At 43.7% G+C, this 18,391-nt stretch overlaps 1 protein-coding gene across 24 annotated transcripts in view; it reads right to left on the bottom strand.

The window, feature by feature from the left end:
* Positions 1 to 18,391, bottom strand: part of Ank3 (ankyrin 3) — a 484,298-nt gene that overhangs the window by 43,137 nt on the left and 422,770 nt on the right. For 13 of the 24 annotated variants that reach the window (XM_021205641.2, XM_021205642.2, XM_021205643.2 and 10 more), the window contains 7 exons: positions 10,319 to 10,530; positions 7,953 to 8,160; positions 6,441 to 6,537; positions 5,532 to 5,760; positions 4,789 to 4,914; positions 3,745 to 3,867; positions 1,849 to 1,930 (listed from right to left, as the gene is read on the bottom strand). In XM_021205641.2, coding sequence (XP_021061300.1) covers positions 1,849 to 1,930; positions 3,745 to 3,867; positions 4,789 to 4,914; positions 5,532 to 5,760; positions 6,441 to 6,537; positions 7,953 to 8,160; positions 10,319 to 10,530 — 1,077 coding nt within the window. Of the gene's footprint in view, positions 1 to 1,848; positions 1,931 to 3,281; positions 3,309 to 3,744; positions 3,868 to 4,788; positions 4,915 to 5,531; positions 5,761 to 6,440; positions 6,538 to 7,952; positions 8,161 to 10,318; positions 10,531 to 18,391 lie in introns of all 24 variants that reach the window. The other 11 variants (XM_029542115.1, XM_029542116.1, XM_029542117.1 and 8 more) reach the window with 1 other exon arrangement.

Raw genomic sequence — 18,391 nt, 5'->3', positions numbered from 1 at the left:
CAGTATGACCTTCCCCACAGGACAAGCATTAGGGTGATGAGCTATGGTGAGCTGTCTGACGTAAGTGCCGGAACCTGAACTCAGGTCCTCTGTAAGAGCAGTAATCATTGAGCCATTTCTGCAGGCCCTGACGAGAAGTCCTCTTGAAGTGCCCCTATGGTTTAAAACATTGAAAGGAGCCACCAAATGACCACATGGATGACCAGCTCTTAACAACACCCGGGGCAGAAGGATGGGGGTGTAATTCATTTAGAATTTAACACCTTCAGGGGCTGGGCTGGGGCCTTTCCCTTACCTTATTTCTCTTAGTCCTTTCTTACCCTTCTGTTCCACTTCTCCATGTCCCCTGTCACAAAACAGACAGAAAAGCAAAGCGAAACCAGGACCCTTTCCTTCTGCCAGAAGGCAAAGGCAAGCTGAACAGACCTCGCAGACGCAAGGCAGACAGCAACGCTTGTGTGTGTGCAAGGCAAACTCACCCAGGACACACTGCGGCTTATATTTCAGGGGTCCCAAACAAATGACACCTCGAGGACAGAGTTAGGGAACTCTGCCTGCCTCTGACCTAATTAATGTCGTGTCCTCAACAAGCCACTCCAAAGCCAAGAATGCCATCCTAGGGACTCCCAACAACCATTGCGAGGGTCTCAAAAGGAAACTACAGCCCAGAGCTACACCCAATTGACTTGACTGAAAAACCAACTAGCTACAGGGAAGGTCCACGTCTCCGTTCCCTATCGCGGCAATTAGTTTCCGACAGCTGCTTCTGGAAGAACAGAGCTGTGTCTGCTGGGGTAGAAAACTCAGGTCTGAGGGACTGTTCAAGAAATCAATAGGCTTTCTATCTTTGTTTCTCTTGTTTCTCTTCTATTCCACGTTTTGAATCTGAATACAAAAACTTCCCTTACGGACTTGAGAGTCAAATGCACTGTGACACTCGGTGGAGCCATTTCCTTCTGCATCATATGCACGCTGGCCCACAGGACCCAGAAGAGGGAGAAGCTAATACTATGATTCCTACTGTTCCATCCCTGAGCCTCTGGGAACGTAAGTGTGAATATCTAGGAGTCAGTGACCAATGACAAAGTATTTTCATCTCAATATGGTGACCACAGGTTGCATGTTACGACCACAAGGGAGAAAGAGGTAGAGAAAGACAGTGTGACCAAACTGACTTACAACCGCTGTGCCCTTGCAAGCCAGTTATAAGTAAACTGGACTGCTAGGACCAAGGAACTTTCCCAGCCTAGCCCAACAACGGCCTTAGAAATGAGATTTTCAGCAGAAGGCAGGAGAGTTGGGAAGTGAGGTAGAAGGCCATAAACTAGTGTTACCCTCAGAAGATGGAACGTGAGCCTCACAGAAGGAAGATGCCATGGTCCAGGTCTAGTAAGAGAACAGATGACAAAGGAATCTAGCCACCTGTGCCACCACAAATATGCAGAAGTAAATACACACACCTTCCCTTTTGAGCACACATTCAAAAGAACACCGGTATTTACCTCTGAGCATATTAACAATCACCAAAGTCAAATCAAGGCTTTCAAAGGGGGAAAAAAAATACAAGACAAAACCATTTATAAATACAAGAGTTCGTGACTAACTTTAAAAACACAAATTCACTTGCAGCTTTGACCTGTGGGCTCTGGCCCACGATGCACGGCACGTTAAATTTCATAATGGGTTTATGAAATTTCTCTGTAGGCAATTGGTTCAGGGTATCTTGTTTTTTTTTTATTTTTGTTTTTTTTTTTTCCCAAATGATACCAGAATTTAGCATGTATAGAAAAAATGTCTCTTCTTCTGATAAAGATCGACATAGATTAGTAGACGTGTCAGAAAACTCACTCATGCTGGGTTCAGTCAAGTAGCTGTAGCGCTTACGTAAAGCTAGGGAAGCAAAGCTCTGGCGTCTGTCCGCCTTCTCAGCCTGAAAGAGAAGAGAAGACACCATTTCCACCTTCTCTGCGACACCTCACAGCCTGAAACATTTTCCTGGATGGGATGGTCATGGCTCGCTCAGCCTTAGGCATTCATTTCCCCTGGGGATTCTACAAGCCCCGCCCTGAACTCTCAACCACGTGACTTCACCTCAGCAGATAAAGGCACACCTACACAGCAGACTACAGAGACTCTGGAGGGTGAGCTGTGAGTGTCCTCCCCTCCCCCAGTTTGTTATCTTGAAAACACACACATATCACAGAGCACGCTCACTACAAGGTACAGAAAGCATCATTCCGATAGCCAGACAGCCGTCGTGGGTACTAGTGACAGGCACGTAGCAGAAGTGAGGAGCCTCAAAACAGAGATGGCCTTGCTGGCTGTTGTGAGACTTGAGTTGCCGTTATTATTGGGACCTGGGCTTTTAAAAAATCTGAATATCAATGGCTTACAGGAATACGTGGAGATAACAGGAAAATCTCTTACAAAACTGAACAATGGTACTGTTTTAAAGAAAATGGCCAAGACAGGGCTGGATCCATGGGGCAGAGGGTAAGTATGCATACTGATCTTGCAAAGGACCTGAGCTTGGGTCCCAACACCCACATCAATCAGCTAACAATCTGTGTGTGTGTGTGTGTGTGTGTGTGTGTGCGCGCGCGCGCGCATGCGCACACACGTGCGCATGTGTATGTGTGTGAGTGTGATATCCTCTCTGGGCTTCCACAGGCACTGCACTCGTGTCCGCACACCCACACATAAACACATATACACATAATTTAAAAAACAAAATATTTTTCTTAAAAATGGCCAAGATAAATCCTTTAGCTGGACTGGCAAAATGTCTATCCGCAGTTGGTTAGAAAATATTTTTACATAAGACATAGTTGATTTGTACAACACAATTCCATATGATAACCAAGGTCTTGAGTTACGTGTGACAGCATAAACAGCCAGATGGCAGTGGGTAGTGAGATATGCCCCGGGAAACTTAATATTAAGTTGGTGCATGGCGATCTGCCATGTTTAAAAATGCTTTAGCAGCTCCAGGTCTTTTTACTGGCTATCGTTATTTTTTTTTTTTTTTTTTTTTTTTTTGTGTTTTTTATTTGTTAGTTTTTTTTTTTTTTTTTTTTTTTTTTTGCAGAATGCGCTGAAGCACCCCTACATGCACAGCGAGGAAGAGTGAGCCGCGTTAAAGCTAACTCTACCTCAGGATCGGCTAAGATGCACAAGATCATTTAGGCTGTTCCCACACCTGAGCCCGCTGCAAGCTTTTCCACGCATATCCGGTATCTAGTCTACCTTGGATAGAGTAAGAGCAGAAGTGTTCATATTACCTCATCATCTTGATCTGACTCTGTCTCCTTTTGGTCCCAAGATGCATTGCAGAGACAAGGAATATTATAATGGACAGCAGGGAAAACAGTGTCAGGATATGAGAAGGACTGAGTAGGAGCACACAACGCAAGCTGATTTAGAGAGCAAAGCAAAGCAAGGGAAGCCAATAAAAACAGCATGGCGGGCCATACACCCAAGGCAGGTTAATGCGTGACAATCATTCGGAAGCATAAAGATCTACGGACTACCAGCGGAAGCAATCCACAGAGGATGCCATCATACAGACTCGTAGGGACAGGACACCATAGCAACAGGACGTCAACTACACACAGAGACTAACACGACTCGAGTTTCAGGGGCTTTTGGAGTGTCACAAAGCATTCCTTAATTACATACCAACGGCCCACTGCCCCGAGACCAGGGGTGGGGGAAAAGTGGAAACAAACCAGTTTTAAAAGATACCTTTTTATGCGCCGGCAGAGTAATATTTAAGTTGCAAACAGCCGTTTGGGGTAATCCCTTGGTTGTCTTCGGCTCCTTCAGGAAAGACAGGCGGCCGCAGGGTTCTTGGCTGGTATCTCTAATCTAAAAGGATTTGGATAACTGATGATTACACGAAGAGACTGGTTCTCGTCCATGCAAGGGTTTGTTTTATCGAGTGCTCATAGAGGGGGAAGGATGGTAACTCAGGGTGAACCCAGGCTCGGCTCTTGGTTCTTAACCAATAGGATGGCCACTTGCTGTCTCACGTGACAAGCCATTCTGGGCTTAACCAATAGAATTGGCCACTCGCTTGTCTCATATGACAAGCCATTCTGGGCTATGTGCATTTAATGTGTTCCTACTAATTTAATTTCTCAGAGTTCCAGTGTTTGAAACACCGAACAGCAAAAGATGGGGAAGAGGGCCTGAGAAATCCAAGGTAACTAAACATGGTCCATTCTGCTCTGGGTTGTTTTATTTTATAAACACTTCCCTAAAAATAACTTATATTTTGGCATATTCTGAGACAGGGTCTCACTATATAGACTTGGATTGGCCTGGAACTCTCTATGTAGAGCAGGCTGCCACCAAGCTCACAAGGAACCATATGCCTCTGCCTCCTTGAGTGGTGGGATAAAAGGCGTATGCTATTGTGCTGGGTTCCATTTCCTTAAATTTAAACAATACATATATGTATGTGCGTATATAAATGTATAACATATACTGTATACATGTATGTATGTAAATATGTGTGTGTGTATATATGTGTATATATATATATATATATATATATATATATATATATATATATATGATTCATATATATTCATGAATGTTCTTTTACCAATGCTAAAGTTTCACCAGGTTGAAAATTCACCCTGTTGGAATTAGAACAGATTCTGACCTTGTTCTCTAAGTCATATTTGGTGGGGTAATTTAAATTAAATACATCGTTTAAAAAAGTTGATTCTCTTGGGACTTTTAAAAAGCAAACACACAGAGTCTATGTTAAAGATGATTTACCTTGATGGAAAATGGCAGTCTGTTTTCTTTGAAAGAATAAAAGTTAAAAACAAGCTGCTGTCCTCCTTTGGTCAGAGGAGCCAGGTTTCCATAGCAATCAACATAGATGGGCTTTCCTTCCAGAACCTTCCAGAGTAAAGGAAACACACAATTTAATGTTAACTTGACCTAGAAAAGTTTTGAGGGTTTTAAGTCAAATAGCATTAAAAGTCTGACACATTAGTATGAGAAATTTACATTTTATATCTGTGGGGTTGTTTGTGATGAAAATATGTCTGAGTGTGTACAATCCGACAGCCATAATTTGTAGCCATTATTACAAACATGTTTACAACAGGATTATGTTTCTCTTCCAACAAATTTGAACATGTCAGAGAAAATTCCTGATAACCCTTCCTTACATAGACTGAGATCTTTCTTTTTTGGCTGTCCAATACTCACATGATCTCTGGGTCTGGAAAAGGGAAATTATGGTCCCATGTAGGGAAAGTGACCGAAAAAATAAAAACATCCAGACAGGTATAGAACAGTGGAGAGTAGTTTAGATTCACTACCATGATCTCCTAATAAGGTGAGGTGAATCCAACGCTTTTAAATAGTTTGAGAATGAACCCATTTCAAAGTTTTAAGGTAAAACATGAATGTCCATGACATTTCTGTACAATGTGTGCTGCCACAGCCCCCACGTAAGCCCATCTCTGGGGATTGCGCTGACAGATGCTCATTCTTGTAGCCCAGGTTACCTCAATGTCTTTGCTTCTGGCAACCTCCTCAAAATTCTCCTGCTGCTCCAGGGTTTTGTCCACCCTGTCATCCGTCATACAGAAGCACCTCAGGGAGGACTCCACCGGGTCGTTTGTTTTGGCAAACACAACAAACTTGGCCATGTAGGGAACGCATATCAACTCTCTGTACAGCTGGGAGGCTAGCCCTACGGTTTCTAACACCTGATGGCAGTCTGCCAGCCAGAATCTGAGAAAAATAAAACAACACACAAAGTGTAAAAATAAAAGAACAAACAAAACAAGACAAAACCCAACAGTGACAAAAGTCCAAAAACAAACCCAAAAGATCTTACAGTGAAGAATATCAGGGGCTGGGGATGTGACCTCCCCCCCTTCCCCCGGTAGAGCAAATGTTTTTTTAGCATGTTTATCCCCAACATCAGAAAATAATCAAGTCATGGAATAAGATGTAAAACATCAGAGTCTAATGGAGCCTAAATTGAACATTATAAACTTGCTCATTTAAATGGCAAAGATACTTGGTCTGTGTCAAGAAAAAGACAGTTTATTCCTCAATAATAATTTTTCTAAATAAACATTACAGATCTTCTATCCTTTCCCATAAATTTAAAAATATATATTGAATATTAAATATGTATAATATTTATATTCAAATATATTTATATATAAAAATAGATATGATATAAAATATTTTAGATATATAAAAATATTTTTATATATAAATATATAAAAATTATGTTGATATATAATATATAATTGCATATGATAATTATATCTATACTGTATAAATAATAAATAAGTGTGTGTGTATGTGTGTGTATATTGAAAAGCAACATTTTTTTTTTTTACTTCCCCAAAAGTGAGAAAATGAATTCCATGGTACTCCTAGAACTTTCACTTGCATACCTGGCTGAAACGTTGGTTGTGAAAGACACACAGTCCTTTATGAACGTCAGAGGGGTTGTTCCTGTGATGTCTTCCCATTGAGCTGGTGAGGTGCCTCCTGGGAACAGCACAGACAGGGTGACTTTATCACAAAGTGGTTCCCCGCAGACTAACTGCCTGTCAGTTACCAGGCTGCTCTTCCGGCAGCGGCTAACTGGCCAGCCACAGCACTAGCGGTTCTGCAGTGTGGTAAAGGAGACTGTCTCTGCATTCTGCCACACCTTCTCCTGCCAACTGGGGGTCCACTGGAAGTCACAAACACATGTGTTGTTTTCTCTTTGTCGAGATCACGAGGGATGGTTTGAATTTGGGGTAATTTGTTAAGTGTATCACCATTTCAGTATGTCACTGTAAAGACTCTAGCTTCAGGTGTGTGTGAATTCATGGATGTATATGGGTGTGAACGTGTGACTTGCAGGCCAGACGTAGACACTGGGTGTCTTGCTTCATGGTCTACATTAGATTTTTAAACAATGTCTACCTCTGAATTAAGAGCTCACTGATTCAACTAGGCTGGTCCACGGTGAGCTCAGAGATCTGCCTGCCTTTCTCTCTGACCCCCAGTGCTGGAATTACAGACAAGTGGGTGGTGGGGATCATGTTTACACAGCAGGTACTTTACCAACTGAGCCATCTCCTTAGTCTCTCAAATCGTTCACCACCCACCACCACCACCTCTCTCTCTGTTCCTTAAGTGCGGTAGGGAATTATCAAGTTTAAGAAGCCGTTCATTTTATCCCTGGCTGAAGTACCACTTTTCCAGGATTGACGGAGGGCCTGGACATCAAAGAGTGAGTCCAGGAAGATGAAAACTTGACTTTGTTCATCTTTGACGTGAGCTCAATGACCAACCAGGGAGGTCTGCATTCTAAAGTTCTGTTTGCACTGGAGTGCAAGTTGTATGTATGTTGTGGTGTGTGTGTGTGTGTGTGTGTGTGTGTGTGTGTGTGTAGGTAGGTAGGTCAGAACTTGTTGGACTCAGTTCTATTATGTGGGCTCTGGATACTGAATGCGGGGTTCTCAGACTCATCCGCAAGGGCCTTTTTTTGTGCTGAGCCATGAGGTTTGGACTGCTGTGACTCCACAGAAAATATGTTCTAAGACCTGCCCACTTAGAACTTCCTAATGGTTCAGACCCTGGGGGATCTTCCTCCAAAGCTCATTCATTTCAACCAAGGGCTGCTGTTGGGTCAATTTACCTGTCATGGTTGCCAGGCCATTTCCCTAAGCACTCCAGCTGAGGTGATACCACCTCAATGATACTAAAAGGGATGGGCTGCTACTTCTACACAAATATCAGAAACATCCCTGAGCTTCAAATATACCAGGAGTCCGGGTTCCTAACGGAAATCCTTCCCGGGATAAGCAAGGAGAGGACGGAAGAAAATGCAGGCCTCCTTCCTCTTCTCTCCTCTCTGCATCTCTGCACAGTCAGGGCAGGCAGACAGGAATCACCTCAGGAAAGAACCGAACCTGTGATGCTGCAGAGGAGCCGCAGGTTGGGCGTGGCATCCCCCTTGTACCCATTGGACACGCCTTCTCCCGAGGGCGGGGGCACCGGAATGGTCATGGTGATTGGCTTATGGAACTTCCTCCTCCTCGGCTCCACGGTGACAATTGGGCTAAATGTTGCTTTGTTCCCAAGGATTTTTTTCACCGTTTCCTCTGGCACGGGCTGAGCCTACACACAAAAGGGAAAATAAGATACCTTAAATGATTAAATCATACCTTGCTATGATTTCATTTTAATTTTTAATTAGAAGATGTAGTTTTTAATTGAGAATGGTGGAAGGACACGGTGTCTCTCTTTACCCATTTTTCTCACTGTGACAGGAAGATAGGGAAGTGAAAATTCAGAGGAGCTTGGGAACCGTTCTCTCAGGGGAACGGATCTTACTGGCTTGCTGGAAAGAGAAGGAGTCAAAAACCAGAGCAGAGAGACCTGGTGTCATGGTTTGTATATGCTCGGCCCAGAGAGTGGCACTATTAGGAGGTGTGGCCTTGTTGGAGTAGGTGTGTCACTGTGGGTGTGGGCTTAAGACCCTCAATCTAGCTGCCTGCAAGTGAGTATTTTGCTAGCAGCCTTTTGATGAAGATGTAGAACTCTCAGCTCCTCCTGCACCATGCCTGCTGCCATTCTCCTGTCTTGATGATAATGGACTGAACCTCTCAACCTGTAACCCAGCCCCAATGAAGTGTTGTCCTTATAAGAGTTGCCTTGGCCATGGTGTCTGTTCACAGCAGTAAAGCCCTAGCGAAGACACCTTGGTATATGTTAAGCCTGTACAGGATCCACCACTAAGACTCATAAAATCACCTTGTACAAAAATAAATAAATAAATGAAAACTGAGACTCTCAGAGGTAAGGACCAATATATAATCCAGAAGGTATGGATTCCAGTTAACCAGGCCCAGCCAATTCCACTGAGTGTCTTTGGAGTCTGGTATAGTGGCTCAACAGAGGAGTCAGGTACAGGGAGCCTTACCCACACACAGGCTTTTGCATCTCAGAGTGTTGTACCAACCGCCCACAAGGTCCCCCCCACCCCCAATCCCTTGGAATGACATTCTGGCCTCACAAAGAAAAGCTGATGTTCAGATCAACTTTTAGTGACTGTATTTTAATTACTACATTATCAATAAAATGATCATTTCATTGCTTTCAGTTTATCCTATTCAATAAGGGGGGGGGGAAGCGTCAAAGACTAAACAAACTGAAACGATTGAATGTAAGAGAGACCGTTTTTTTGCTAAGATTTCCAGTCCAGCATTTATGAAGTACTTAAGCAGGACTGAACGCTTGCAGGTTTCTGGGCAGAGCCACATGTTATATAGACCAAACTCCAGTATACTGCCCCCTGCACAAAGACCAAGAACTCATGATGAGAGGGGCATCCTCTAAAAGAAAACCAACAGAGACTATGCACGTGTGCGCTCGTACGCACTTGGATGCAGAGGCCAGAGGTCCTCCGGTGCCTTTCTTGAGAGCTCTCCGCCTTCTTTCCTGAAGGTCTTTCATGGAGTGTGGAGCTGTCAGTTTGTCAAGACTGCCTGGGCTCCTCCTGTGTCCTCTCTTCCCCCATACCCAGGGCATGCCACCACCACACCTTGATTTTTTTTTTTTTAAATGTGTTGTGGATAGTCCTGGGGCTAATTATATTGGATGTTAATTCCATTCTCCTGTGAGTGGTTGCGAACAAGGAATGAGTCAGTACTCAGGTGATTTCCTGTAAACCTGCTTCCCACCTTAATATAGGAGAGCTGACGATTGGGCAGATAAAACGGAAGGTGGAGAGAGAGAGAAGAAGGAGAAAATGGAAGGGAGAGAGAGGACTCAGAGGAAGAAGAAGAAGAAGAAAAGCAGAGCAGAACCAGGAGCACATGGCCTGGAGAAACCACAAGTTCTAAGGGGTCTCATTAGATGTGGGAGATCTGCCCAATCTAGGCGCTCAGCATTCATATTAACTGAGTTGTGTTTTCATTGCTGGGGCATATTTGGGATGGAGAGAATTATTGCAACAAAAATGGGAGCAGGGGATCAAACTCACAGTTCTCATGTTTGCTCAGAGTTACCAAATGAACCACCTCCCCTGCCCCAACTGAGACTTTTAAACAGAAAATTGTTAATACACAGAACTCCGTTTGGCCGGCCAGTAAGCTGACTTTACACAGAATGCTTTTCGTTTGAGATAGGTTAACCTCCCCAACTCCTCACCCCAAACAGCCTAATTATCAAGATCGCTAAGGATGAATTACTGCGGTGTTTCCAGAGACAGATGTGCTGCCCGTGGGCGTCCACACTCAGAGGACTTGGGAAGTACACATAGTGGGATCAGTACCTGGAGACCCACACGGATCCTCTTGGTTAAGGCACCCTCTGGGAAGGAGGCCTGGACGAGGGGCACCGTGGTGCTGCTCAGAATCCCACCCTCAGGACCGATCTGGTTGCTTTCCTGCTTAATCCGGGAAACCACGGCAAAATACTGGGGGAAATCCTTTGTGATAATTCTGCAGATGCGCTTTGTGCCCAACTCTTCTGGGCTGTCGAGTTCTAGAAGACAGAAAGAACGAGAAGCCATGAGTGCACCTTTGCACAGAGCACCCTGATACCTACCTACTGGGGTCGGAAACAATTTTATGGGGTGCTGGGGATTGAACCCTGGGCTTCATGTATACCTGCCAAGCACTTTGACAGCCGAGCCATACCCCCAGCCCTGAAAGGTAATTTTTAAAATTTGAATTGATACTCTAAAACATGCAAATTGGGGCTGGAGAATGGCTCAGTGGTTAAGAGCACTGACTGCTTTTCTAGATGTCCTGAGTTCAATTCCCAGCAACTGCAGAGTGGTTCAGAGCCATCTGTAATGAGATCTGATGCTCTCTTCTGGTGTGTCTGAAGATAGAGATAGTGTACCCACATACATAAAATAAATAAATCTTTTTTAAAAACCATACAAATTGAACATACTTTTGAAGTACCATGAGATATGTCAGCTCATATGTAACTTTTGAAACATACAGTATACCACATCCTCTGCAGCCACCCACTTCACCGTGTGGTATCACAGTAGAAGTCTTTGCTTCTGTCTATGGTAACTTAGTATCGATGCTCACCCTCTCCTTACTCTCCCCTACTCTCCCCTGCCCCTGCCCCTGCTATCCATCATTTGAACCTCAATGTGGATGAGACTTTCTTTCCTCCCAGTCACGTGAGATCACATGATACTTGTCTTTCATGCGTTGTTCAACGCCCACTCTAATCAGATGTCTTTCTCTTTGATAGCTATGGTATATGTAAGTATATATTATACATGTAACATATAAATATTTGTAACTATAAATATATTTATTATATTAATATAAATATATGGATTATATAGTATATAAGATATATAAGTAACTATTTTTTTAGTGTAGAAAAAACTGTAGGGATTATAAAATACAAAACTTTGCAAAGATATTGCAAATCTAATAAATTCCACCAGGAGGAACAGACATCTTTGAACACTGGGATGTTGGTGGGCAGCAGTGGGGTGCGCCCGTGGCTTTGGGTTAGAGCAAACCTTGCTATCCAAGTCGGGAAACCCCAGAAGTTTTAGTGAAAGTGTAGGGTGGGGCTGGCAAGATGGCTCAGGGGTCAAAGGTGTTTTCTGCTCTTCTAGAGGGTCCCAGTCTAGTTCCTAACACTCACGTTGGGCAGCTCACAGCTACCTGTAAGTCTGGGTCTGGAGGGTCTGACATGGTCATCTGGCCTCTGTGAGCTCCCACATCACACACACACACACACACACCAAAAGAAAACAAACTTAAATCTAAAAAAAAAGTCTTGCTGGATGGGGGTACGTTTTTAATTACGCTTGTTTCTGTATATGTTTACATGTGTGTGAACACCTGTGGAGCTCAGAGCACAACTGAGGGAGCTGGTTCTTTCTTTCTACCATGTGGGCCCTGGGGAATCGAACTTTGGGTCACCAGGCTTAGCAACAAGTAGCTTTAACCACTGAGTCATCTTGTCGACCCAAAAGACCCTGCTTTGAAGAATCAGAGCAGTATAAGAGGATGTGTGTGTCCTGCCTGTCACAGGTAGGTGTTTACTTGGTAAAGATCCTTTGAGAATGTTATTGATTCCCATGAGGTGGCTCAGCAGGTATCTGATGTCGGAAACCCATGGGGGAAGGACAGAGTCAACTCCTGAAAGTTGTCCTTTGAACACCACATGTGCACCAAAGTACCCCCCAATAATAAATAAAATTGAAAATTAAGGAGAATGTGATTGGGATTCATATTCAAATGATTTCATCTGTTCAAAATGAAATTACTTGGACCTAGAAGGCCTATTTTCTTACAGTTTTTTTTTCATAAGCTCATGCAAAGCTTCATTGCTTGAAAGATGTGAGTGTGATAGCCATAGGCCCATCAACAGGACCTGCCACCCAGCCACACGCCCACCAACAGGACCTGCCACCCAGCCACACGCCCACCAACAGGACCTGCCACCNCCTGCCACCGAGCCACACGCCCACCAACAGGACCTGCCACCCAGCCACACGCCCACCAACAGGACCTGCCACCGAGTCACATGCTCACCAACAGGACCTGCCACTGAGCCACATGACCATCAACAGGACCTGCCACTGAGCCACATGCCCACCAACAGGACACGCCACTGAGCCACAAGCTAAACAGTCCTGTTGGTGTGCAGAAAGCTCTGGATTCATTCACCTACCAAGTGTTTACTAAAGGTCCACCATATACACACCTTAGTTATTGGGTATGCACAGGAATTAAAGTTACCACTTAGGTGGAAAGTACTCTAATAGAGGGAGTGGGGAGTCAGGGGTGATGTGCAGCAGAAGCAGCAGGAGTCACAGGAGAAAGTCCAGATTGTCCATGCCAATGGCTACGTCACTTTGTCACCATGGGGATCTTTTGTCTCAGTCACCAATTTGCCATTGGGTTGTCCGGCAAAATGGTTCAAGCTGTTCATGAAGAACCTGTGCGTTCTGAGTGTGCTGAAAGACATACTGGACCCACTGGTAAGGTAGGCATGTTTTGGAAGAGTGGCACTAATACACATTTACTGCCATAATGGGTGTGTGTGCATGCATGCATGCCTGTGTGTGTGTGTGCGCCTGCGTATGTGTGTATACGTGTGTGTGTGTGTGTGTGTGTGTATGCGCGCACACGCATTCATGTGTGTTGGGTACATGTGCACACATTGGTAAAGATTTAACGTATAAACTGCTGTAGCACATCCTAGGATCTAATGGCTATCTGATGTTTTATGCAATGGAGACGACCTGGTTCCATTTCTATTGCATCATCTTGGAAGGCATTAAAGCCATCTAAGTGGAATGTATGCATTCATCATTCAAATATAGCAAGCACATGCTTAAAGGAAAGCTCATCTTTGTTTTTTTGTTCTTCTAGGTTTATTTGTCTTTTCTGTTTATTTGTTTTGTTTTCTTATTTTTGAGACAGGATCTCTCTGCACAGCTCTGACTGTCCTGGAACTCACTATGTAGACAAAGCTGGCTTCGAACTCACAGAGATCTGCCTGTCTCTGCCTCCCAAGTGCTGGGGGTGGTGGTGGATGGGGATTAAAGGAATGTACCACCATGCCCAGCTGTTTGTTGTCTTGAGACAGGATCTCATCTAGTCTAGGCTGGTCTTGAACTCGCTATACAGTCAAGAAGGGTCTGGAACTCCTGATCTTTCTTCATCTGCTTTCTACATGCTGCGAGAGATTATTAGTGTGAGACACCAGACAGAACAAGAGGCTGTTTTTTAATCCGTGTTCAATGAAGGTTCCAGAAGCTCAGGGTCCTGCAGCTTCTGACATTTTAAGGGTGTGGTAGAGCCTTGGGAGCCCTTTCTGGTACCCCCTTTACTCTGAAGCTTATCTTCTGGCCACATTAAAATCTGCACAACAATTAACCATCAACATGCATATTAACAGATAGTTTGCAGATAAGCCTCAGCTTAGAGAAACACCCGATTCGGTCATTGCATGAACTGTCATGAACTGCTGTTGACAAGGGGGAATATTCAGGGCCCCTAGGCGCCATCTCTCCATAGGATCACATACACAGCCTTGAGTACTCTAATTTCCAGGCCACAGCAGAAGAGAGTAGAAACAAGATCTTTCCAAGTTCCCTCGTAACCAGGTCATATCGTGTTTGTGTGTTTAAAATGTGTGCCATATTTCCCTTGAGAGTCAAAAGGAATCAAAAAGTCAAGAGAAATGCAAAAACAAAACAAAACAAAAGATTAATGATATAGTGGGCTAGAGAAGGATCGCTAAGGGCAGCCACTAAAGGGAAGGCTGCTAAATGCTAAGACACTGCAGCGGAAGGTAAAGGATGGGTGGGTCCCAGGAGTGAGGCTGGGGAGGTAGGAGGAGCGAGTACCAGTCATGCGTAACACTGTGGAATTCTCAGCTCAAGCTCTTCCTCAGCAGCTACAGGATAAAAAGTAACGAAGTCTGATGTATCCCTCTATGGAATAACATTACCTTCTAGCAACTGACTGACCACATTTTTACATGATCACCTGGGTGCCTAGCCATGCAATGCAGGTAAAAAGAGATAGCGAGGGAGGAGGAGAACTGTATGTAAGCTGTGCTACATAGAATGTTTGGAGGGTGGCAGGGGGCTGGAGAGACTCTGGTCAAGAGCATCTGCTGCTCCTGCAGAGGACCTGGGCTCAAAACTACCTATAACTCCAACTCCATAGAAATGATGCCCTCTTCTGGGCTCTGTGGGCATTGTATTAGGTGCAACACACACATACACACACACACACACACACACACACACACACACACACACACAAACTTGGGGCTGGAGGGATGGCTCAGTGATGAAGAGCACTGAAGTCCTGAGTTCAATTCCCAGCAACCAGATGGTGGCTCACAACTATCTGTAATGGGATCTGATGCCCTCTTCTGGTGTGTCTGAAGGCAGAGGTGATGTCTTTATACATATACATAAACAAATTTATTTAAAAAAATAAAACATAAAAACAGAATGCTTTAAGAGTATTTATAGTCTACTATATGCTACAATAGTAAACATATATATAATATATTATATATTAACTATGATAAATAAGATATTTTGCTGTGGATTGTTCTTAAGAGGGACAATAAAATGAAGTAGCCAAATGTCTGGAAACACATTCAGCTAACTGCTCAGTGAGTTATTAGGTATGCAGTTGGGAGGGGTGGGAAGGGGTGGACAGATCTAGGAGGAAATGGAGGGAGAAACTGTATGAGATTCTGGAAGACTTAATTAAAATATTATATTAAAAGAAAACAGGGTACTAAAAACACAGCTGTGGGAGAAACCTACGGGTGGGAATAAAACGAACTCTCATGTTCAACTTCCACAATGCTATGACTTACGGCCACATGGACTGACCGGGTTAGCTCCTCTTGATGCTTTTGACTCTTAAGTTGGTGTGCCCTAAATGTTTGGTTTTCCCCTCACAAAAGATAAACTAACCACTGTGAAATCACATTAAGCTAAGCAATGTCTGGCACTGAAGGGCTGGCATTCAGCAGTTGCTTAAGCAGGAACCAGGAGACCGGGAGTCGATCGATGATGAGAGAAGAGTAACCTGTAACCGGTTTCCCAGCTAGAGAGAAGCCTTTAGAGGGCACTTTAAATTCAGGTACAAGGAAGTCGTAGCTGATGTGTGCTCCTTTAACAAGTTTTATAAAGAGTTCCGTGTGAGGGCCAGTGAGATGGCTTAGTGGGTGGGTACAAGCTCAATGTCCCAAGTAAAGTCCATGGAACCTATCAGGGAAGGACAGAACCCACTTCTCAAAGTTGTCCTCTGACCTCCACAGACATGCCCACATTCACACACACACACACAATAAATAAATAAATAAATAAATAAATAAATAAATAAATAAATAAAAAGACTTTTTAAGATTAGGAGGTCTTAGTGTTCCCAGCTGCTAATCTGGGAGGTCTGTTATATCCACGTGTTTATAATTCAAATTATTGTTTGGGGAATGGCCCAAGGGATTTAAGAACGCAGGAGAACATAGAGCCCTTCTCCAAGTTTCGTACTGCAGATATGAAGAGTCCGACAGATGAGTCAGATGACCAGAGAACCATGAGTAAGTCTGACAATGCCGACATCTTTTGGGGAAGGGGAGGATGGATTTATATGCATTGAGATATACACTTTAAATGGTCCTTTTTTTTTTTTTTTTAAAAAGACTGGAGAGATGGCTCATCGATTAAGAGCACTGACTGCTCTTCCAGAGGTCCTGAGTTCAATGCCCAGTAACCACATGGTAGCTCACAACCATCTGTAATGGGATCCAATGCCTTCTTCTGGTTTGTCTGAAGACACAGCACTCATAGAAGTAGGAATATAGAGCAAGAATCGTTGCTTAGAGATCCGCTGTTGCACAGAGATGTCCAGAAGGTAATCCATACCATAAATGTGCTACGTGGATCACACTCACAGTCATGGAATCCCCAGTACAGTCGATTCCAACCGTCCTAACGCTGCGGCCCTTTAATACAGTTCCGCATGTTGAACTGACCCCTCAACCATAAAATTATTTTTGTTACTTTATAAATAAATAAATATACATATATGCATGTAAATTTATTTTGTTGCTTTGAAATTTTGCGACTGTTACGAATTGTAATGTAAATATTTTTGAATAAAAAGGTTTGCCAAAGGGGTCGTGACTCACAGGTTGAGACCCACTGCCCTGGTGTTTGCACAGTTTAAGACACACAGCTTATATTCCCATTTCCACACTGGGTACTCTGATTTCACTGTCCTAGGCTGGGCAGGGCCTGAAAGTCGGCCTCTCCTATGTACACTGTGTCTGTCTGGTGCTTCCGCTCTCAAGGGCTGCTTGCGACCTGGTTGGTGTGAGTGTGAAGTCTAAGGAGAGAAACACAGAGACCTCAGTGTCCCACCAATGACGAGCTCCGTGCTCAGGCTTAATTTCTGCTCAGCCTACTTAACCATTTCTGAAAACACGGTTTTCTCTCTGTAATGCCTCTCTTCAAACCTTTAAACGGATAGCCCTACATTTATGGAGAAAAACAATCAGTACAATCCTATCTTGAAACGGGCTCATGGAAAGTGTCTTTAAGTTACACCACCACCCCATGAGGTGCCTGGCGTATGCATGACACCATGGAGCTGCAGCTTACACCTGCAGTGCTGGGCTCACTGGCCTCTGAGGTGCACCACACCCAAGGTAGCTAATGCTGATTCCCAAGCCTGGGCTAACGCACTGACTGACCCCAGGGACAACATAGCTGAGGTCATTCCTTGGGGTCCCGTTTATGGTCATAATGCCAACTTGCTGGCAAATCTATGCACACAGACCAGATGGAGGTGGGAAATATCGGTGCTGGTTTACTTTGGCCCAATTTTCATTTCCCAAGTATCAGGTTTCAGGGCTTATTTGGGGAGTATTTTCCTTTTCTTTTGCTATGCCTCAGTCTTCATTCAGTTGATTTAAAATGCCGGTTTATAGAAACAGATTGAAAATAGGCAACTATTCTGTAATTTGTTTGGGGATTGTGAAGTAAATTGTTATGTATTCTTTGGGCACTTTAAATGAAATCTTGAAAACCTTTTTCTATTTGGAAAAAAAATGTCAGAACCATCACTACCAGATGATTCCAGAAGATGGCGCTGTATGCCACACGTATACAATGCAAAGCTCCATTTTCGCTGCTCAACCATGACTGGGCACTTTTAAAATTACCATTTATTTTAAGCTTGATAAAGCTTAAGAATTGAGAGGAAGTGCCAGTTTGGAACTTAGAAATCTATTTCTAATATTCTGTTGACACAAATATATTTAGAAGCAGGTAGTCATTTTCTATTTAGTGTGGTTACATTTGTAACCACATTTCAATTTGTATCAGACTCAATACAACTACTTCCATCTACTGGCTCCTTCAGGGGACACTGGGAGTTGAGCCATTTCTAAACTGCTTTGATTTGTAAGTTAGGGAACTGGGAGAAGGAAGGGGACTTGGAACGTGTGCTCCCAGATCTGACAAAACTACAAATAACTATTAAGACCGGACTTTGGCGGCACTGAGTTTATTAAGGTTTTCCTTAAACTGACAGTGTGGGATGCTTGTTGGCGGGATGTGTGACTGTTAATGTTGTTTGCACATCTGTAGCATCTTTTCTTCTGCAAAGTCCTAGATAAGATCGATCTCTGTCTGCTGCCAGAGATAAAAAACTGCGCTGCCACCTGAAACTTGAGTTGGTAAGGACAGGTTCTCTACACCCAGACAGGTCTAGCAGTTTACCTCATCACAGCTGAGCTAATATCCCTGCTTAATTAATATGCACCGATACTCTGGTTCGCTTAATAATAAACAATAGGAGTAGGGACAGGGGAAGGC

The sequence above is a fragment of the Mus pahari genome, chromosome 9, assembly GCF_900095145.1.
Source record: "Mus pahari chromosome 9, PAHARI_EIJ_v1.1, whole genome shotgun sequence".
Classification (NCBI taxonomy): Eukaryota; Metazoa; Chordata; class Mammalia; order Rodentia; family Muridae; genus Mus; species Mus pahari.
This window is presented reverse-complemented; position numbering and strand designations above follow the sequence as displayed.